Raw genomic sequence first — 23,351 nt, 5'->3', positions numbered from 1 at the left:
GAGGCAAGCACAGGACCATAAGCAACAAACACCAGTATACATGGGTATCATCAGAACCCAGTTCTCCCACCACAGAAAGCCCTGGATACACCAACACACCGGAAAAATCAGGAAGCTGACCTAAAATACTATCTCCTGAACTGAACAGAGTCCTTTAAGGAGAATATAAATATCTCACAGGATAACAGGTTGAAGGCCTTAAAGAACAAATAAAATAAATCCCTTAAAGAAATACAACAAAACATAATCAAACGAGTGAAGGAATTGAAAACAGTAGTCCAAGACCTAAATGTGGAAGTAAAAACAATAAAAAAAACACAAAGGGAGACAACCCTGCAAATAGAAAACCTCGAAAAGAGGTTGAGAATTACAGATATAAAGCATCACCAACAAAATACGAGAGATGGAAGAGAAAATCATAGGTGTACAAGATACCATAGAGGAGAGATTGTCACAACTGTCAAAGAAAAGTCAAAACATAAAAAACTTCTAACCCAAAGCATACAGAAAACTCAGGACACAATGAAAAAACCAAATCTAAGAATACTTGGAATAGAAGAGAATGAAGATTCCCAGTTCGAAAGACCTGAAAACATCATCAATAAAATCACAGAGGAAAACTTCCCCACCTAAAAAAAAGAGATGACTATAAATGTATAAGAAGTCTTTAGTACACCAAAAAAATTGGACCAGAAAAGAAAATCTGCTCATCACATAATGATCAAAACACTAAATGCACAGGAAAAAAAAAGAATATTAAAAGCTGCAAGGGAAAAGGGTCAAGTAACATATAATGGCAGACCTATCAGAAATATACCAGACTTCAACAGAGCCACTAAAAGTCAGAAGAGACTGGTAAAGGTCATGCAGTCTCTAAGAGAACACAAATGCAGCTCAGGCTACTATAGCTACCAACACTCTCAGTCAATATAGATGGAGAAATCAAAATATTACAAGGCAAAACCAAATTCATACGGTATCTATCTACCAATCCAGTCCTACAGAGGATTTTGGAAGGAAAACTCCAACATTAAGGAGGGTACCTACACCAAAGAAATGACAAGATACTAATCATCTCACAACAAAGCCAAAAGGAGAGAACCGCATGCCCATAATGCCACTTACAAAAGTAAACCTAACAGTAACTAACAATCATCTGTCTTTAATATTTCTCAATAATAATGGACTCAACTCACCTATGAAAAGACATAAGCTAACAGACTAGATACAGAAACAGGATCCAGCATTGTGAAGCATACAAAAAACACACCTCAATAACAAAGATAAGCACTACCTCAGAGTAAAAGGCTAGAAAAAAGGATTCCAAGCAATTGGTCCCAAGTAATAAGTGGGAGTTGCCATCCTAATGTCTAATAAAATAGACTTTCAACCAAAGTTATAATGTAAGATGAGAAAGACACTTCATATACATCAAAAAAAAAAAACCCACCAAGAGAAAGTCTCTGTGCCAAAATGCAAGGACACTTACTTTCATAAAAGAAACTTTACTAAAGCTCAAAACATACATTGACCCCCACACAATAATAGTGAAAGACTTCAAAATCCCACTCTCACTAATAGACAAGACATTGAAAAGGAACCTAAACAGAGACATGGTGAAACTAATAGAGGTTATGAACCAAATGGATTTAACAAATATCTACAAAATAATTCACCCTAAAACAAAAGAATAGACCTTCGTCTCAGCACCTCATGGTGCCTTCCCCAAATCTGAGCATATAAGCAGTCACAAAACAAGCCTCAAATGATACAGGAAGATTGAAATAATCCCATACATCCTATCAGATCACTATGGCCTAAGACTGGTCTTCAATAATGTTAGAAAAAAAAAACACACATACCCATGAAAACTGAAGAATCCTCTACTCAATGATAGCTTGGTCAGGGAAGGAATAAAGAAAAAAATTAAAGACTTTCTGTAATTCAATGAAAATGAGAACACAGCATACCCAAACATATGGGACACAAGGAAAACAGTGCTAAGAGGAAAATTCACAGCACTGAGTGCCTTGGTAAAGAAATTGGAGAGATCGTACGCTAGCAACTTAACAGCACACATGAGAGCTCTAGAACAAAAAGAAGCAAACTAACCCAAGAGGAGTAAAAGGCAGATAATAGTCAAACTCAAGACTGAAATCAAACAAATAGAAAAAGAACTAAACAAAGAATCAACAAAACCAAAAACTGCTTCTTTGAAAAAATCAACAAGATAAATAAACCCCTAGACAAACTGATTAAAGGACCCAGAGGCAGTATCCAAATTCACAAAATCAGAAATGAAAAGTAAGACACAACAACAGAAATGGAGGAAACTTTAAAAAAAATCATAAGATCCTATTACAAAAGCCCAAATTCAATAAAACTGGGAAATCTAGATGAAGTGGATGGTTTTCTAGACAGAGACCACAAGCCAAAGTTAATCAAGAGCAAGTAAACTATCTAAACAGGCCCATAACCCATAATGAAATAGAAAAAGTCATTAAAAACTTCCCAACCAAACAAAAGCACAGGGCCAGTGACTTTATCACAGAATTCTATCAGACTCTCAAAGAAGACCTAATGTCAATATTCCTCAAACTATTCCATAAAATAGAAACAGAGAAACGGTACCTAATTCATTCTATGAAGCCACAATTACTCTGATACCTAAAGCCCACAAGGATGCAACAAAAATAGAAAACTTCAGAGCAATTTCACTTATGAATGTTGATTGAAAAATACTCAAAAAAAAAACCTCTTGCAAACTGAATCTAAGAACACTTCAAAACCATCATTCACCACAATCAAGTAGGTTTCATTCCAGGGATGCAGGGTTGGTTCAATATATGAAAATCCATTAACATAATCTACTATATAGACAAACTCAAAGAAAAAAGACACATGATTATCTCCTTAAATGCAGAAAAAGCATTTGACAAAATATCCATTCATATTAAAAGTATTGGAGAGATCAGGAATTCAAGGCCCATACTCCATTAAAGAAATACTGGAGAACACAGTTAAACAAGTAGAAACCCTTAAAGAAGAAATACAAAAATCCATTAAGGAGTTACAGAAAAACACAAGCAAACAGGTAAAAGAATTGAACAAAACAATCCAGGATCTAAAAATGGAAATGGAGAGACAATCCTGAAAATAGAAAACCTAGGAAAGAGATCAGGAGTCATAGATGAAAGCATCACCAACAGAATACAAGAGATTGAAGAGAGAATATCAGGGGCAGAAGATACCATAAAAAACATTGACACAATAGTCAAAGGAAATGGAAGGAGCAAAAAGCTCCTAACCCAAAACATCCAGGAAATCCAGGACACAATGACCAAACCTGTGGATAATAGGGTATAGAAGAGAACAAAGATTCCAAACATAAGAGGACCAGTAAATATCTTACACAAAATTATAGAAGAAAACTTCCCTAACCTAAAGAAAAAGATGCTCAAGAGCATACAAGAAGCCTAGAGAACTCCAAATAGATTGGAGGAGAAAAGAAATTCCTTCCGTCACATAATAGTCGAAACACAAAATGCACAAAACAAAGAACATTAAAAGCAGTAAGGAAAAAAGTCCAGTAACATATAAAGGCAGACCTATCAGAATTACACCAGACTTCTCAACAGAGACTATGAATGCCAGAAGATTCTGGACAGATGTCATACATAACCTAAGAGAATATAAATGCCAGCCGAAGCTACTATACCCAGCAAAGGTCTCAATTAACATAGATGGAGAAAACAAGATACTCCATGACAAACTCAAATTTACACAAAATCTTTCCACAAGTTAAGACCTAGAAAAAATAATAGATGGAAAACTCCAACGCAAGGAGGGAAACTACACGCTAGATAAAGCAAGAAAGTAATCTTCTTGCAACAAACCAAAAGAGCCACACAAGCATAACTCCATCTCTAACAACAAAAATAACAGGAAACAATCAATATTCCTTAATTTCTTTTAGCATCAATGGACTATATTTTTTCCTTTTCTCCATCTTTATTAAATTGGTTATATCTTATTTACATTTCAACTGTTATTACCTTTCCCGGGTTCCAAGCAAACATCCCCATAACCCCTCTATCTCCCCTTCTATATGAGTGTTCCCCTCCCCATCCTCCTCCCCTTACGGCCCTCCCCCCAACAATCAAGTTCACTGGGGGTTCAGTCTTGGCAGGACCAAGGGCTTCCCCTTCCACTGGTGCTCTTACTAGGCTCATTGCTACCTATGAGGTCATAGTCCAGGGTCAGTCCATGTATAGTCTTTAGGCAGTGGCTTAGTCCCTGGAAGCTCTGGTTGCGTGGCATTGTTGTTCATATGGAATCTCAAGCCCCTTCAAGCTCTTCCAGTCCTTTCTCTGATTCCTTCAACGGGGGTCCTGTTCTCAGTTCAGTGGTTTGCTGCTGGCATTCGCCCATGTATTTGCCATATTCTGGCCGTGTCTCTCAGAAGAGATCTATATCCAGTTCCTGTCAGCCTGCACTTCTTTGCTTCATCCATCTTATATAGTTTGGTGGCTGTATATGTATGGGCCACATGTGGAGCAGGCTCTGAATGGGTGTTCCTTCAGTCTCTGTTTTAATCTTTGCCTCTCTATTCCCTCCCAAGGGTATTCTTGTTCCCCTTTTAAAGGAGTGAAGCATTTGCATTTTGGTTATCCTTCTTGAGTTTCACATGTTCTATGCAACAAGAGTAATTCGAGCAATTGGGCTAATATTCACTTATCAGTGAGTGCATACCATGTGTGTTTTTCTGTGATTGGGTTACCTCAATCAGGATTATATTTTCCAGTCCCATCCATTTGCCTACGAATTTCATAAAGTCATTGTTTTTGATAGCTGAGTAATATTCCATTGTGTAGATGTACCACATTTTCTATATCCATTCCTCTGTTGAAGGGCATCTGGGTGCTTTCCAGCTTCTGGCTATTATAAATAAGACTGCGATGAACATAGTGGAGCATGTGTTTTTGTTGTATGTTGGAGCATCTTTTGGGTATATGCCCAAGAGAGGTATAGCTGAATCCACAGGCAGTTCAATGTCCAATTTTCTGAGGAACATCTGACTGATTTCCAGAATGGTTGTACCAGTCTGCAATCCCACCAACAATGGAGGAGTGTTCCTCTTTCTCCACATCCTCGCCAGCATCTGCTGTCACCTGAGTTTTTTATTTTAGCCATTCTGACTGGTGTGAGGTGGAATCTCATGGTTGTTTTGATTTGCATTTCCCTTATGACTAAAGATGTTGAACATTTCTTTAGGTGTTTCACAGCCATTCGGCATTCCTCAGCTCTGGATTCTTTGTTTAGCTCTGAACCCCATTTTTTAATAGAGTTATTTGTCTACCTGTAGTCTAACTTCTTGAGTTCTTTGTATATTTTGGATATAAGGCCTCTATCTGTTGTAGGATTGGTAAAGATCTTTTCCCAATCTGTTGGTTGCCGTTTTGTCCTAACCACAGTGTCCTTTGCCTTACAGAAGCTTTGCAGTTTTATGAGATCCCATTTAACAATTCTTGATCTTAGAGCATAAGCCATTGGTGTTTTGTTCGGGAAATTTTCTCCAATACCCATGTGTTCGAGATTCTTCCTCTCTTTTTCTTCTATTAGTTTGAGTGTATCTGGTTTGATGTGGAGGTCCTTGATCCACTTGGACTTAAGCTTTGTACAGGGTGATAAGGATGGACCGATCTGCATTCTTCTACATGTTGCCCTCCAGTTGAACCAGCACCATTTGCTGAAAATGCTATCTTTTTTCCATTGGATGGTTTTGGCTCCTTTGTCAAAAATCAAGTGACCATAGGTGTGTGGGTTCAATTCTATTCCACTGGTCTATCTGCCTATCCATGTACCAATACCATACAGTTTTTATCATTATTGTTCTGTAATACTGCTTGAGTTCAGGGATAGTGATTCCCCCAGAAGTCCTTTTATTGTTGAAGAGAGTTTTAGCTATCCTAGGTTTTTTGTTCTTCCAGATGACTTTGCAAATTGTTCTGTCTAACTCTCTGAATAATTGATTTGGTATTTTGATGGGGATTGCATTGAATCTGTAGATCACTTTTGGCAAAATGGCCATTTTTACTGTATTAATCTGGCAATCCATGAGCATGGGAGATCTTCAATTTCTTTCTTCAAAGGCTTGAAGTTCTTATCATAAAGATCTTTCACTTGCTTGGTTAAAATCACATCGAGGTATTTTATATTATTTTGGACTATTATGAAGGGTGTCATTTCCCTAATTTCTTTCTTGGCTTGTTTCTCTTTTGTGTAGAGGAAGACTACTTAATCATTTGAGTTAATTTTATACCCAGCCACTTTGCTGAAGGTGTTTATCAGGTTTAGTAGTTCTCTGGTGGAACTTTTGGGATCACTTAAATATACTATCATATCATCTGCAAATAGTGGTATTTTTACTTCTTCCTTTCCAAACTGTATCCCTTTGATCTCCTTTTGTTGTCTGATTGCTCTGGCTAGAACTTTGAGAACTATATGGAATAGGTAGGGAGAGAGTGGGCTGTCTTGTCTAGTCCCTGATTTTAGTGGGATTGCTTCAAGTTTCTCTTCATTTAATTTAATATTAGCTACTGGTTTGCTGTATATGGCTTTTACTATGTTTAGGTATGGGCCTTGAATTCCTATTCTTTTCAGGACTTTTATCATGAAGGGGTATTGAATTTTATCAAATGCTTTCTCAGCATCTAATGAAATGATCATGTGGTTTTTATCTTTCAGTTTGTTTATATAGTGGATTACATTGATGGTTTTCCATATATTAAACCATCCCTTCATGCCTGGGATGAAGCCTACTTGATCATGGTGGATGATTGTTTTGATGTGCTCTTGGATTCGGTTTGCCAGAATTTTATTGAGTATTTTTGCATCGATATTCATAAGGGAAATTGGTCTGAAGTTCTCTTTCTTTGTTGTGTCTTTGTGTGGTTTAGGTATAAGAGTAATTGTGGCTTCGTAGAAGGAATTCGGTAGTGCTCCATCTGTTTCAATTTTGTGGAATAGTTTGGATAATATTGGTATGAGGTCTTCTATGAAGGTCTGTTGGACTATATTTTTTAAAAATGTTTCTCTCAAGGCAAAAGACACTGTCATTAGGACAAAACAGCAACCAACAAATTGGGAAAAGATCTTTACCAATTGTACATCTGATACTAATATCCAACTTTTGGCTAATATCCAAAATATACAAAGAACTCAAGAAGATAGACTCCAGAGAGCCAAATAACCCTATTAAAAATGGGATACAGAGGGGCTGGGGATTTAGCTCAGTGGTAGAGCACTTACCTAGGAAGCGCAAGGCCCTGGGTTCGGTCCCCAGCTCCGAAAAAAAAAAAAGAACCAAAAAAAAAATGGGATACAGAGCTAAACAAAATATTCTCAGATGAGGATTATCGAATGGCCAAAAAGCACCTAAAGAAATGTTCAACATCTTTAGTCATCACAGAAATGCAAATCAAAACAACCCTGAGATTCTACCTCACACCAGTCAGAATGGCTAAGATTTTAAACTCAGGTGACAGCAGATGCTGGCAAGGATGTGGAGAAAGAGGAACACTTCTCCATTGTTGGTGAGAATGCAAACTGGTACAACCACTCTGGAAATCAGTCTGGAGGTTCCTAAGAAAATTGAGTATAACTGAGGACCCAGTCATACCACTCCTGGGTCCAAAAAAATAAATGCTCTAACGTATAACAAGGACATATACTCCACTATGTTCAAAGCAGCCTTATTTGCAATAGCCAGAAGCTGAAATGAACCCAGATGTCCTTCAATAGAAAAGTGGATAAGAAAATGTGATACATTTACACAATGGAATACTATTCTGCTATTAAAGGTAATGACTACATGAAATTCTTAAGCAAATGGATGGAACTAGAAAATATCATCTTGAGTGAGGTAACCCAGTCACAAAAGCACACACATGATATGCACTCACTGATAAGTGAATATTAGCCTCAAATCTCAGATTATCTAAGAAACAATTCACAGACCATAAGAAGCTCAAGAAGAAGGAAGAGGAAAATGTGGATGCTTCAGTCCTTCTTAGAAGGGAGAACAAAATACTCATGGGAAGAAATACAGGGACAAAGAGTAGAGCAGGGACTGAAGAAATGTCATTCCCATCTAGGGATCCATCCAATATGCTGCCACCAAACCCAGTCACTACTGCTGATGCTAAGAATTGCTTGCTGTCAGGAACCTGATATGAATGTCTCCTGAGGGATTCTGCCAAAGCCTTACTGATATAGATAAGGATGCTTGCAGCTAGCCATCAGACTGAGCTTGGGGACCACAATGGAGGAGTTAGAGAAAGGCCTGAAGGATCTGAAGGGGTTTGCAACCCCATAGGAAGAACAACAATCTCAACTAACCAGACTCCCCACACACACCTAGAGTTCCCAGGAACAAATCTATCAACCAATAAGTACACATGGAGGGACCCATGACTCCACCGGCATCTGTTGCAGAGAATGGCATTGTCTGGCTTTAATAGGAGGAGAAGCTTTGGTCCTGTGAAGGTTCATTCCATAGTGGAATGCCAGGGCTTTGAGGTAGGAGTGGGCACATCTTCATAGAAGCAGGGGGAGGAGGAATGGAGGATCAGCGAGAGGGAAAGGTGATAACATTAAAATGTAATTGCATAAAATATCCAATAAAATATGATTTAAATAGGATAAAATATAAAATGTTGAAATGAATTAAATAATTAAATAAATGGGAAGAAACTCATAATTACTAATTGTAAAGTTTAATATTATACAAAGGCAATAATCTCCAAATTATAGTCTGTACAAAGTATATAGGTTCATTAAATCTCTATTAAAATTCTTGCTAATATTCCATTGAGAATTCTAAAGCATATACCACTAACAATATAAAAGAGGTATCTATATAAGGTTAGAGACTTAGCTCACTGATAGAGCACTTTTCTGGCATGGTAAAATCCAGTGTTTTATCTCTAGTATCTGCTCCCCCACCTCTCAAGACAAGTAAGAGGAGGAGAGAAACTAAGAAATTAGTGGACTTAACAATTACTATTTTCAAACTTGCATCAAAGCTCTAGTAATTAATAAAAAAGAAAAAAGCTTATATTTAAATTCATTCAATTCATGAAGAATGTCAGATAAATCTATGAAGAAAGAATCATCTCTTCAACAAATGGTTCTGGAATAACTGGATAGCCAGTTTCATAAGCACAGGTGGACCACATTTCTAAGAACCTGCACAAAAAGAATCAGAATGCATCACAGACTATAAGAGATTAAACTTTAAAACTATGTGAATAAAGTTGAGGAGAAAAGATCTTGTCATGCTGTTTAGACAGAATTTCCTTAAGCATCCCCGCTCTCCCGAGCATACTTCCATTAAATTCAAAATAGCTCCACCTTCTGTCCTAAGGGAGGAGGAGTTATCGGCACCTTAATAGAAAGATTAAAATCAATCATTGTCGGGTGTTCTGAATTTCACTATGGCTGCATGAAGTGTGTATCTGAGTTAGTGAAATTTAAATGTTCTGGAAACGTCAGGGAAGCTACTCCAATGATATCAAAATACCATTCTCTAGCACTGTGGAAAATACTTGGTGCTATAAAATATGAAAGTATCTTATTTGTGTGTGAGCATTTAAGATAACACAGAAAACAACCTGAAACCGGGACAGAGAGACCACTCAGCACATGCTTGATACACAAGCTTGAAAGCCCAACCTTGATCCACAGAATGCACTGGAGATGGAAGGAAGGAACTGATGCCACAGAGTTGTCCTTTGATATGCACATATGCATGGTGGCACACGCACACACACACACACACACACACACACACACACACACACACACTAAACACATCATACACATATATGCAATGAAATAAATAAAATTTAAAAGATATATTTTTAAAACATCTGGAAACCTTATACATATAATTTATAATACATTGTCATTTCTGAATTTTTTAAAATACTATACAGCAAAGTTTCTTCCACAAGCCAAGTATCTTGTATTTTAAAAAGTGAATGTGGTAGGAGGGTACGCTCCACTTTTTAGAGCACAAGGAGAGAGAGAGAAGATGAGGGGCTGTGTGAGAGAAAACCAGGAGGAGAGGAGGGGGCTGTGATCAGGATATAAAGTGAATAAATAAACTATTTTAAGTGAATATTTTGTTTTAATATTTAATATTTAAATTGTCCATATTTAATACATCTGATATTTAAAACCATTTATAACTGAAGGCAAAGCCTTTAGAAAATTATTGAAAAACAATATATTGTATGCCTTCACAGTGAAGAAGAGTTTTAAATAGTATCAAGTACTCCAAATATGCTGACGATGCAAAAGTTGATGTATTTTATTACACTAAAATCAAGAACATGTTTTATAAAACTTTCAAGTAAGAATTCTGTTATTTAAAGATATCTGTAATATTTTAACAATAAACCCCAGCTTCAAGAATATTAATTGGGGGGCAGGCTAGCGAGATTTCTCAGTGATTAAGAGCACTGGCTGCTCTTAAAATAGACCTGGGTTCAATTCTCAGCATTAAACCATCTTGGAAATCCAGTTCCAGGGGATGTGATGTACTCCACTGGCCTCCATGACCACTGCAAATATGCATACATGTGCGCAGTGACATCCATGCATGCAAAACTCCCATGCACCTAAAATAAAAATAAACAAATCTGACAAAAACCTAAGTCTGAAGCCTGAGGTGGTGATGCATGTCTGTAATACCAGTAGTCAGTATATGTAGAAGCAAAAGAATCGGGTGTTCCAGGTCAGCTTCCACCACATAGTGAGCTTGAGGGAAGCCTGAGTTAGTGAAGACCCTGCCTCAAAAGGAACAGTTGTCAGCAAATAATTGGAGAAGTTCCATCTTTCATAATCAGATTTTCAAATTAAAGACACCATGAAATACAGGATAAAACATGAAACCACAAACAAAGCCAACCTTGTGCTTTGATAGAGAGTGAGGAGAGCATTTGTGTGTTATGGATACAATCAGTTTCCAGATGTTTGGGCTTGACTCACTACTGAAGACTCACATACCTTACTAAGCAGCACCTTCAGCTTTGAACTCATACAGAAGCCTCTTGCATCTGCACACCATTTGATAAGAGAAAAAAATTCCCTAGCAACGTTGTCTGTAATACATGAAAGCAAAACAAACAAAAAGTCCAAGACTAGAAATAATGTAAATGTGTCAACAGTGAATTGACCAAATTATAATAATATCCACACATTACATTGTAAACATAAATGAGTCAGCAACATTACACACACCCATAAGGATATATCACCCAGAGATAATGCTGGGCCAATACCATCATCCATAGAACATTAGAAATCACAATACTATGAAGCTAAGAATCAAATGGGTAAAACTGAAAAATGTATTCCTTATGGATACAGACTTGACAAATCAGAAATAAATAGGAAAGTATATTTATTGTCTACTGTAGGAAACATGAATGTAAAGTGTATGTATTTGTACGTTTTGGATATGAATTTGATCCCCTAAAATCTAAAGTTTATAGAAAAAGACCAAATATCAACTATATGGTGTGTGTGTGTGTGTGTGTGTGTGTGTGTGTGTGTGTGTGTGTGTCCATGCATGCATGTGAGTATGTATGCACTTATGCATCCATGACTGGGAAATGTAAGTGTAGTAAATGTATGAAGATCTTGGACAAATTCAGGTCTTGGTTCTTTGACTCCCATCGTGTTTCAAACAGGGTCTCTTTGCTCTTTACCTACTGCATATGCCCACACGCTTCCAGAGATTCCGCTGGCTCTGTCTCCATTCTCCCCTAGGAGTAGCACTAAGGTTGCAGCCACTAAATCTAGAGGTACAGCTTAACTTGAGTAGTGGGGATTTGAACTCAGATCATTCCTGTATGTTCAGCAGTCATTTTTACTCACTGAGCCATCTCTATAGCCATCTGGATCCTTATTCTTGTTATTCAGAGGATTGCTACACTGACACTAGATACCTTGAATAATAAATAGGATAGATACTGAGTAATTGTTTTCAATTAAAAAGTTAAATTGTCTACTAAAATGATCAAAATTATTAAAACATTTTTGTCTAGAAGTAGAACATGAAAGAATAAAAAATTAAAGTAGGATAAAATCTCAAATAATCTTTAGAATTACAGATGACGCCCAGGTGGTGCAGTCAATCAGCTGTATATGAAGGAGGCATAACAAACATCAGGCTAAATGCTGCCTTCTGCTCTATGTATAATATATTAAAAATATTTTTTCTAATTTATTTTTCTCTTAATTTCATTCATAACATTCATGATTCAATCATGTATTCATTCTTATATAAATGATAAGTTTCTATCTAATTTACAAGCTATATTCCTATAAAAATAAATAACTTGTGACAAAACCTAATAAAATGACCAATTTAAATGTAACTCTCATAAACGATGGCACAATATTTCAGCAAAAGACCTCAAGATTAAGACTTTCCAAATAGATGCTTCTAATGATATCACAGATACACCTTACACAATAGAATATATACTTCGATTCCCAAAAGAAGCCAGAAAAATTAGGTATGAAATCAAGAAAAGATAAAAATAGATTTTGTTTTTAAAGACAGAGCCTGTGTGTAGGCAGTGAGTCTTGAGTAAATGACTCTTCTGCCTCCTGTGTGCAGGAATTACAGACACAGTAAAATATTTTATTATAAGTCTACAAAAATAAATGAGCTCTCTGATGAAATAAAGACCTCCCAGCTATGGAAGTTCAAACGGAAATTTTTCTCATGTGCACATCACAGATGAGTGGTGGTTTTGGGTGGGAGACTGACTTAAATGAATGCCAATATCCTTTCTGTCATTTAACTGTTTTTAATTCATAGATTTTATTTTAATTGTTTTACTTACTTACATTTTAAGTGTTGTCCCCTTCCCAGTACCCCCTCCAAGAGTTCTTCACCCCTTCCCCCTCCTTTTGCCTCTGAGAGGGTATTCCCCCAACCGCCACCCACTCACCCACTTCACCAACCCCTGTATCCCCCTTCCCTGGGGCATCAAGAAGTCTCTACACAATTAGGTATATTCTCTCCCACTGAGACCAGACAAGGCAATCCTCTGCTACATATGTGCTGGGGCCCTGGACCAGCCCATGTATGTTCTCTAGCTGGTGGCTTAGTCTCTGGGAGCTTCGAGGGGTCCAGGTTAGCTGACACTGGTGATCTTTTTATAGGGTTGCCAACCCCTTCAGCTCCTCAATCATTCCCCTAACTGTTCCATAGTGGTCCCCTACCTCAGGCAATGGTTGGCTCTGAGTGTCTGCATCTATCTCAATCAGCTGCTGATAGAGCCTTAGAGGACAGCCATGCTAGGCTCCAGTTTATATGAACCCACTCTTACATAACTGTAAGATCCTGTGAGGCAGTGCTTAACTATAACTTTTATTTGTTCCAAAATGTGTCCTTACAAGAGTAAGCAGTTGGGAAGCACAGCTGGACTTGAAGCACAGAGAAAAAGAAAAAGCTGAAACCATACCATATACAAAGACACACAGAACAGAAATGTAAACTGTAACATGACTCTTTCACTCTCTCCAGTGTGGTAGATGCCTGACCTACCGGGAAAGCTGGCATCCTTCAACAGCCAGCATCTTCCTTTAAAGCTCAGACCTTTCCTTCCTCCCATGATGACTCACTAACCTATTCTCAGATGCTCCTCGCTAAATGCTCTCAGTGTTTCCAAAACTACAATCGCCTCATCTGTACATTCACTGTGGCCATATAATAAGACAAATGTTTTCCTTTGCTTGCATCGCGTCTGTTGCACTGAATGATAGAACAATCACAGTCCATCCTGGACAGGATGGATCCAGAGCACATGTGCCATCCGAATAAAATCTGTCATTTAAGACAGCCTGGATGAATCCAGGAAATTGCCAGTTCAATCCAGACAGGAATGGCACCATCAAGCATGAGCATGTTGACGGAGGACCAGATATAATCATTGTCTGAGGGCTATGTTTCAGTCACAGAAAGCTACAAGGACAGACTTCTGTGCAGCATTAGACGAGTCTGAACTTTCCTGTCAGTGACAAGGTTAGAACAGCACACCTCCCACACAAAATGAATCAGACACAAGAAGCCTGGTTCTCTCAGAACTTAAAGCACTTCAGGAAGCCACTTTAACTCTTTCAAGTGCAGGAGGAATTATTTTAAAAAAAGGGGTATTGGGAAAAGCTAATAATACATTCATGACAGTTTAATAATTACAATATATTTAATGCTATTAATAACCTTGGAGCAATGGCAAGAACTTCAAATGTCCAGGAGGAGGGAAGAATTGAGTTCATTATAGTTTATGTCAGAAATACTGTTATATTCTGCAACTGTCATGCCTGGCATGAATCAGAATTTCCAACTGTAAGGTGTGCTGTCAGCTGTGCAGCAAGTATAACAAGCTGAAAAACTGAAGTGAGCATTCATAACAAAAACTGAAACTGAAAACTCTTTTAGGGTGCAGGGCATGGTGCCAGACTCCTGGGAAATGCTCCCAAGTGCCCCTGCACCTGACATTATCCACACAAGTCAAAGAATCGCTGATTTCATAGAGTGAAAATGTCAAAGCTCAGAGGAAACAGTAGATTATGACCAAGCCAGGTAATAGTAGAAGAATATATGATCTGCGAGAACTTTCTTTTTATTATAGCTCACCTGGTTCTAAACTACAATCCACACTTCTGAACTTTGGAAAGCATATGGCCTCATCAAGGTCGTAGAGGTAGCCTTTGACTTCAGGGTACTATCTGAGCAAGGGCAAACCCTGCAATCAATACGGGGCACCAAGAACAACAGATGCAGGTAAGTGGAAGTGGGATAGCTAGTGATTACTTTTCCATCTTTCATGACATTATGAAAATCAGCAGCTCTCCACCATTACCATCACCATCAGCACCACCACCACCACCACCACCACCACCACCACCACCACCACCATCATCATCATCATCATCATCATCATCATCATCATCATCATCAATCAATTAATCAACAGCAACAGTGGCAGGAGCAGGAGCAGCAGCAGTTTGCAGGAGGTTATAAATATGTTTTTCTCCTTTCAAAATTAATGTATCAAAACCTCAGATGGATGTGGGATTGTTGTTCAACCTTCTGCACTTTATCAAGCAGAGCTGATGATTCTAATGCAAAACAAGTCTGGGTGATATAGTACAAAGAAAGAAGTTTTGAAAAGGGGGTTGGCGGTAGCCTACAAGAAATAAAGCATATGTCACTGAGAAGTCATGGCATGAGAAGCAGAGAACAAGAGAATGGAAAAAGGCAGTGTTCTGGCCCACATGATGACAGTGTCACTGCCACGCCGAGGTAACGTGTTAATTCCAAATTTAACAGAAGAAACATAAGACTTATAAAAGGGGAGTTGCTGAGTATATAATGTAGGGACAGAAGCTGAATAAATGAGCTGGATTAAATAAGAATGGAAACAATCCAGTGAAAGGAGGGGACATTAACCTGCCCACAAAACCTTCAACCCAAAATTTGTCCTGCCTACAAGATGTGCAGGGATAGAGATGGAGCAGAGACTGAGGGAATGGCCAATCCAACTTGAGACTCTTCCTGTGCGAGAGCCAACTCTTGACACTATTAATGATATTTTGCTGTGCTTCATGGCAGTAACCTAGCATAACTGTCTTCTGAGAGGTTTCTCCAGCAGCTAATGGATACAGATGCAGAGATCCACAGCCAAGCAATAGGCAGAGCTCCAGGAGTCCTGTGAAGAATAGGGGGAAGAAATGATGGAGCTAGAATTGTCAAGGACACCTCAAGACCTACAGAGTCAATTAATCTGGGAATTCACAGGAACCGAACCACCAACCAAGGAGTATACATTGACTGGACCTAGGCCCCTACATGATTGCAGCAGGGCCTATCTCTGACTCTGTTGTATGCCTCTGAATCCCTTTCCTGTAATTGGGCTGCCTTGTCTGAGGTCAGTGGGAGACGATGTCCTGCAGTGACTTGATGCAGCACCATGGGTGGGCACCAATAGAAGAAAAGGGCATAAGGGTGGGACCAGGAGGTAAGGAAGTAGGGGGCCTGTGATCAGGCTATAAAGCGAATAAACAAATTAATAGAGAAAAAAGAAAATTAAACAACATATTTAAGTCCTCAAAGAAACAAGGGAGCACATTAGGAACAAGAAGCTAAAACAGTCATATCAAGTCACATCTGGGGATACTGGACATGAAAATGTAGTCATTGAAATAAAAACCCAGACAGGTTTTTGATCCCATGAGAAGATGGTACTATAAAGGAGGTACTTCAATGCAATGAGATGTCATGGTAGATAAACGCACTTGCCAACAAGCCTCATTGCCTCAGTTTGATCCCAGGGCCCCACATGACGGAAGGAGAAAACCAACTCATACAACTTGTCCCCTAACCTCAACATATAAGCTATGACAAATGTATGTCCATATACATACAGATACACACACCATCTTAGTTAGGGTCTTACTAATGTGAACAGACACCATGACCAAGGCAAATCTTATAAAAGAAAACATTTAATTGAGCCTGGCTTACAGGTTCAGAGGTTCAGTCCATTATCATCAAGGTGGGATAAATGTAGCTTTAAATTTGTTTTAGTTAGAAAAGAGTGCAGAAATAAAGTGTGAAATGAAGGAGATCTGTGTAATACCATTACTACAACAGAAAACCAGTGCTGAGTGAAATAACACTACATCTTCCCAAAGAAGCTTGTTTGCCTATACCTTGGTGAACATATTTTAAATGATAGTAATAAGTGGAGGTAGGGAAGTGAAGTATAGCAGAAGAAGATACAAAAATAAAGGCCTAGCAGAGAACTTTGATGTGCTCTCCTGTGAAAACAAGCATCATAAATTCAATTCTCGGCCTGAGAAGTCCAAAATCAAGTTTTGAAAAATTCTATTTAAAAGAACTGCAAAGAAGGAACTACACAAAATAATAAGTGTTTATGCCATATACATTTTGGTATGTTTTCCCATAATTTTAGAATTTGCTGTAAATCTGTAATTATAACACTCAAGTAAAAAATAAGTGCCAAGGCATTCATTTTCTACTTGAGTGTTATGAATACAAATTTAATGCCATTCAGTTAGTCTAGTTCAAATAGTACAGTCCAGGTTCATTAAGGTGATCTGTCTCAAAAAGGCAGGGAGTCATAGAGAAAGACATATAATGTCACAACATGAACTGTGGCCTCAATACACATATTTAAAGACACGGACTCCCTACATGCAGATATGCATAATATAACATGCACAGATTTAAAAGTATAATAAAATAAAATAATAATAAAAAAAACAAATGCCTTCCTCCTGAAAGCAGTGGACTTATTGAGATAACCTGACATTAATCCCTTCTTCATTTACAGTGTTAGACAGATTTTTTTTTCCCTAGCTATGAGTTAGATGAAAGCCAGTACATTTGACATGGTGCCAATTGAAGGCATTAATCCTGAAGATAACAATACAGGCCTATCAGTCAGTAAGCGCCATCAGGAAGAAAAGAAAAAAAGGCTGTCTTCATTGAAATTATCTACATGTCTAGACTTTAACATGTCCATTAGTGACTTAACTTGTGAACAATCCCTAAAACAATTCCTTTTATTGTTTCAGTTGAGTTAATGATGACTTGCTTTGATTACTAAATCAAGTACCCTGATATTTCTGTCTAGACATGCATGAAAATTAAAATAGCCCTAATCTGTATTTTTAAGTATTCTATTAAATTTAGAATCGTCATGTCATATTTTGTGACTTGAAACAAAAATCACTTAAAAATAAATTTCCTTTATGCAAAGTATGTTTGGGTAGCATTTAGTAATTCCAATAAGTCCACAAATGTCATTTTTAGTTCCAAAACACTTTAATCTCCAAAGAGACCTCCTTCCCATTAACAACTTAACCAGGGTCCCTTCCCTCAGCACCTAGTAATTGCTAAGCTATTTTCTGTCTCTACAGATATACGTACTCAGTATATCTCAAAAACATAGAATCATATAGTACATCCTCTTTGCCTTTGCTATCCTTTTAAGGAAAGCCATTTTAATTGCATGGGTTATTAACTGCTGATTGGAACAAGTCCAATAATTCCAACCCAGTTGCCTTTGGAATAGCTATCATTGTTCCTCTCAGTAAATCACTGCTTGATGTGATGTAAGATGCTGAGCACTGGGGCAAATCCAGGCTTATCCCTCCATCGCCTTCTCTAATCTTGTCACTCTCTAATTTGGGTGCTTGGAATGGCTTGAATCAGATGCATACATCTACCTACTCATCCTTTTCTGTCCTTGAATACACTCATCCCTAGAAGGAATCTTTACTTTTTGATCACCCTAATGTAATCTGGTTTTGGTTCCACATGCCTGGAATCCCAGCCTTTGAGAGCCAGAGGCAGGAGGATTGCAAATCAAGCCTGGATTGCATAAGACTCTGTCTCAAAATCCAAAATAGAAGAAAGGAAACTCAGGTAAAACATCACCCTGTGTTTAAAAGCTGTGTGTTCAAAATTTCCTCTGACATGCCCTCTCTACACACACTCTCCCTCCACCTGTACTTCTACTATAGGACTTAGCATGGACTACATACACCATGTAATGTATTTACTGTGAGACTTACCGTGGACTACACTATGAAATGTATATGCATTATCTACTCTAGTAGATATAGAATATTCTTATCCCTCATGCTTGGCCCAATGCCTGTACCTAAGAAATCAATAAATGTTTTAATTAAAAAAAATTAGAAAATGAACAAAATGCCTACCAAAACTCTGTGGACCAGAGTTAGATAAATTTGCACAACAGTGAAACTCGAAGCAGCATTAGCGCCAGCCATAGACAACCTCAAACGTTTTCAAAATGTGAATTCTTAGCCTCAACTCAAAACTACTGAATCAGATATCATGAGGGTGTGCCAACAACCCATTGTTAACAAGACCCCTTGGCTACTGATACAGCTTATACACATTGACCTGAAAATAGAGAAGACAGGAACAGCTGTCTTAATGCAGCCTCTAAAAACACCACACATGGGCTCCTGAGAGACTCAGAAGGTAAAAGCACTCACCACCGAGGCCCACAACCAATTCAGGATCCAATTCAGGATCCTTGGGACCCATAGAATAGAAGGTAGAACTGACTCCTGAAAGCTGTCCTGTAGCCTGCAATTAGATGTTATGGCATAGCCCCACCCCCACCCCCGAATGCACACTACTATAATAAAATTAAGTTCAAAGGCCAATGCTGTTTTATTTTCTTTTTTCAGAAGCCATGCATTCTGGTTTTCCATGTTCAGAGGTTGCTCACTGATAGCAGTCTGAACGACTCCTTTTTCTGCTTCTGCACAATTCCATGCTGAAGTCTCTGGGATCATTCCTCTAGTCTCAAATCTTTATTCACTCCTGTCATGAGTATTGTTTGTATAATAGCAACCATTTATTTCTCCAATACCGACTCATCTGAAAGCATGCTGTAGTGCCCCTACTTAATTCTTATTATAATATCATTTATCTTTACCATTCGACTCACAACTTTGTATTCATACTGTCTGGACCACTTACATAACGTTATCCCCAAATTCAGTGGTTTTACGTTGCATGCATTTATTATCGTATACCTTCATGGACTAGACAGGAATCTGGGATAGCTAAGACGGGGTCCACTCCAAATACTGTAATCAAGACTCCACTGAAAAAGAATTGACTCCAAAACTCATTGTGCTATCAACACCTGGTCTTCACAATTGTTGGAATGAGGGCCTGAATTCCTTGCTGTGTGAACCTGCCACCTGTAACTGATATTGTCACTAAAACCCGAAGGAGAGACAGTCTTCTGGGAAGATGGAAGCCACTGTTTTCTACAAGCTACTCACAGGCCTGGCATCTCATCACCTTTTCCCTAATCTACACATTGGAAGTTAACCCCTTAGTGGATGTCATAGTAAAAAAGAAAATTAATCACACAAGCTTCTGGATTCAAGGAAATGGAATCACAGAATACATTTCATAGCCCCTCCACCAACTGTCTTAATTATGTTTCATGTGGGTAAATACAGAATTATTTTTATCACTTTAAGACAAGCCTGTTAAAAGAGGTGAGGCGTATAAGTTTGGTCAAATGTACCTAACTAGTCAGTGACTCATTCGGATTTGAAATTACTGACTCCACATTATTCTGCCTATGATCTTTGCATCTTAGGCTGAATTTATCATTCTTCCCCTTAATCTTCACTTTTTCTTGTTCCTGTTTACCCTTTTGTGATTAAGCCATCATTGTGTTATTATCTTTAAATATCTAGTAACTTCAATGATCTCAGAAGCAACAGGCACAAATATTTGCAAACTGTCGTTACTAAGGTTTTCACACAGCAGTATCTTGCAGTTAATTACTGTCACTGTTGACCTGGTAAAATGACACTTGAGTAAATTAACAAGCATCTGCTTTTGTCCCAGATCCTAGCTCCTCTGGGCCTCATGTTCATCTGTTAAATAAGATCATTGAAGTTGGAGCCTTTATAAGGCTCCGTGGTTTGCATAGAACAGTGAGATGCAGAGAGTGTGAAAGGGACAGCAAGTTCCACTGGGTCCTCTTGCACCTCATACTTCCTCTTCTGGTGAGGTAGCCTGCATACTGAGACACACCCACCCCCAGGCTTTCTCCAGCCATTTACCGAATCAACAGAATTTCAGGCAGATGGTTTCTATGTCCTTATGTCCTCTTTTAAAAAAGCAAAACAAAACTTCTGGCATGTGAACTGAACAGGGAAATTAAACTCTAGCTCTTCCTTCGTATTGTTTCCAGTTTTCCCTTTCATCCCTTCCCTGCCTTTCCATCTACCAATTCTATGTACTGAAAGAGCATCCGCCGCCACTGTGGACTATTCTCTGAAATGCATGTAAGTCAAATAAAAGATGAGTTATAATGTGAAAGAATTGCTACAGCATATTTCTTTTAATATTTTTTCTATTTAATCTTAAAGTATTTTCTCAGATTCCTTACATGTTATCAGTCCAAGCTGGCTATTTGTAATTCAAAGAAAGGTGAGTTTTAATAGACTCAACTCAGCCTCACTAAATGGACATTAGTCTGATTTTCTGAGTTGATTTAGGTTTTCGTTGAATTTTATCAACTATTACACAGCTCATTTTTAAAAATATTTATTAAAGAAAGGTATATTTAGGAAGCCAGACTGTTGCAATATAAATCAATATAAATCTGAAAGTGATATTCACACAAGACTCTTCCATTCACCTCAATATTATGTAACCCCACACAAACAGACACTTCTTATGCTTGAGTTGTTACCCAGGCTGTCCAGGAGAAAAAATATCAAAGCACTGTCTGACTACGGCTGTGTGAACATCCAAATTAAGTCCAAAGTCAATAATTACAGTTTTCTTCATGCAGCAGATGCTCACTGATGACTGAATATCTGAAAAACAAAAGATGAAAATCAACATCAACAAATTTAGGATCTAAAGGACCAAGTGTATTGTGTTTTATTTCCAGATGTTTTTCTAGAGTGGCTACACAATTAGATGTGAGAAACAAAGGGACTGAGGCTTCTCATTGGAGGAGATTAGCTATATGCTGTAAAATGGAATGCAATGGAAGTTCATAACAAAGATCATTCCTTGTGAACTCAGACGCCACTAGATCTTGGTGTTGGACACAGTGGGTGGTGAGTAAAGGTACTTGCCTCCAAGCCAATAGACTTGAGCTTAATCATCAGGATTTCTGCAAGTTTTCCTCTAATCTCCACATATTTGCTGTAGTATACACACACACACACACACACACACACACACACACACACACACACATGTTAAAAAAAACTAAAATAATAATAAGCTGAAAAAATGGAAACAGAGAATCCACAAGCACAGAATCTCAGTCACCGGCAAAGTCACCGGGTAGTGATTAAGTGAAAACAGAATAAAGGAATGAAAAATGAGACATAAGAAAAACAAATAAATAAGATATAAGGGATAAAAGGCTTTACCAAAGTCTGCCCAAATGTTTGGAGTGGTTTTCCCCCTACCTGTGGGATGTATAAAATGTTCCCTCGAATAAAAACAATCAAGGGACAGCCACCATTCTAGCCAATTCTGACAAAAATACGAACACTGCTGCAATAATAAAGAGGTTCAGACTCAATGACTTCATCAACAGAAACACTTCCAGTGACGGGGGATCTGAGGATAGAAGGGCTGTTTTTATTTCTCTCTTCCTCATGACCCCTGGGTCATCTTCTCCCTGCCATCCTCACATACTCTTCCTCCAGGGAGTCCTGATGTCCTTTAATATGTGACACCTGTGATTCTGGATTAACCCTACAATAATTTTTCTCAATATTGTTAAAGATTCTGTCCTAAACTGTTGTCATTTTCTGAGAAAACATAGGTCAGGATTTTAGCATATGAATTGAAGGGGAGGAGACAATGTATAACACAGATATGCTCACATGGAGCTAAGAGCAGAACACTGTAATTGTACAGCAGGAGACTGGGCAAAAGGCCACATGAGGAATTTATAGGTGCGATGTAATTTCACAGATATAATAATGGAAAAATTTTAAAGGAAAAGGGTCCTTTGTAAAGAAAACCCTGAGATGAAAAATGTGGTGTTAGAAAAGTAAATTACTGATTTCTCTGTGCTCTTCACTCAGGAACTATAATGCTCATATACAACAGCTGGGGTCTGTTATGCATATTTACTCTAAATTGAAACATCCCCTACTATAGAGAGAAGAAGAGCTCATAAGGCTCAGGAATCTCACAAAACCAAGAAAATTCAGGTAGCTCAAAAAACTGTGAGATTCATAAGACCTTTCCCCCCGACCCCAGGTTATGAGAACCTAAACAGTTTCTGGGGAGAAGAGACCCTCTTCAGTGCAGCTGCCTGCAAATTGTACACTGGGATTCAGGGATGCAACTTCCATAACCCATATATCCATGGGGAGATGAAGTTAGCTGATGTAGCTACCTGAGGGACACCTAGGCTTCCATAGGGAACCCCAGTGAACTCACTGGCTCACCAAGCTGGATGAGAGTAGATTTTTTTAAATCTATCATTGCTGCCCTAACTGGGATGAATAGGCATTGGCATATATATCCCCAGGAAAAGTCACAGATGCAAACCTTAGTTAGACACCCTGCATTTCACAAGGGAAAAGCAAGTGTCTCCTGCAGACAACTTTAGTTGTCCTTTTCACCTAATTCACACTCAATGTACTTTCCACCACCACATATGCCTGAAAAAAAAATCACCATTCCAGTG

General features: G+C 38.2%; 1 protein-coding gene across 8 annotated transcripts in view; it reads right to left on the bottom strand.

The window, feature by feature from the left end:
• Smg5l1 (Smg5 nonsense mediated mRNA decay factor like 1) overlaps nucleotides 1-23,351 on the bottom strand; it is a 140,757-nt gene that overhangs the window by 5,771 nt on the left and 111,635 nt on the right. For 3 of the 8 annotated variants that reach the window (XM_087557312.1, XM_087557308.1, XM_087557313.1), the window contains exon 3: nucleotides 21,464-21,504. Coding sequence is in view for 2 of the 8 variants with exons in the window: in XM_087557308.1 (XP_087413434.1) it covers nucleotides 21,464-21,504 (41 nt within the window). In the remaining 6 variants the exon portion in view is untranslated. 8 annotated transcript variants of the gene reach the window in all.

Source organism: Rattus norvegicus, chromosome 7, assembly GCF_021556685.1.
Source record: "Rattus norvegicus strain SHRSP/BbbUtx chromosome 7, alternate assembly SHRSP_T2T, whole genome shotgun sequence".
NCBI classification, from domain to species: domain Eukaryota; kingdom Metazoa; phylum Chordata; class Mammalia; order Rodentia; family Muridae; genus Rattus; species Rattus norvegicus.
The sequence above is the reverse complement of the archived record's forward strand: the minus strand, read 5'-3'. Positions and strand labels throughout refer to the sequence as shown.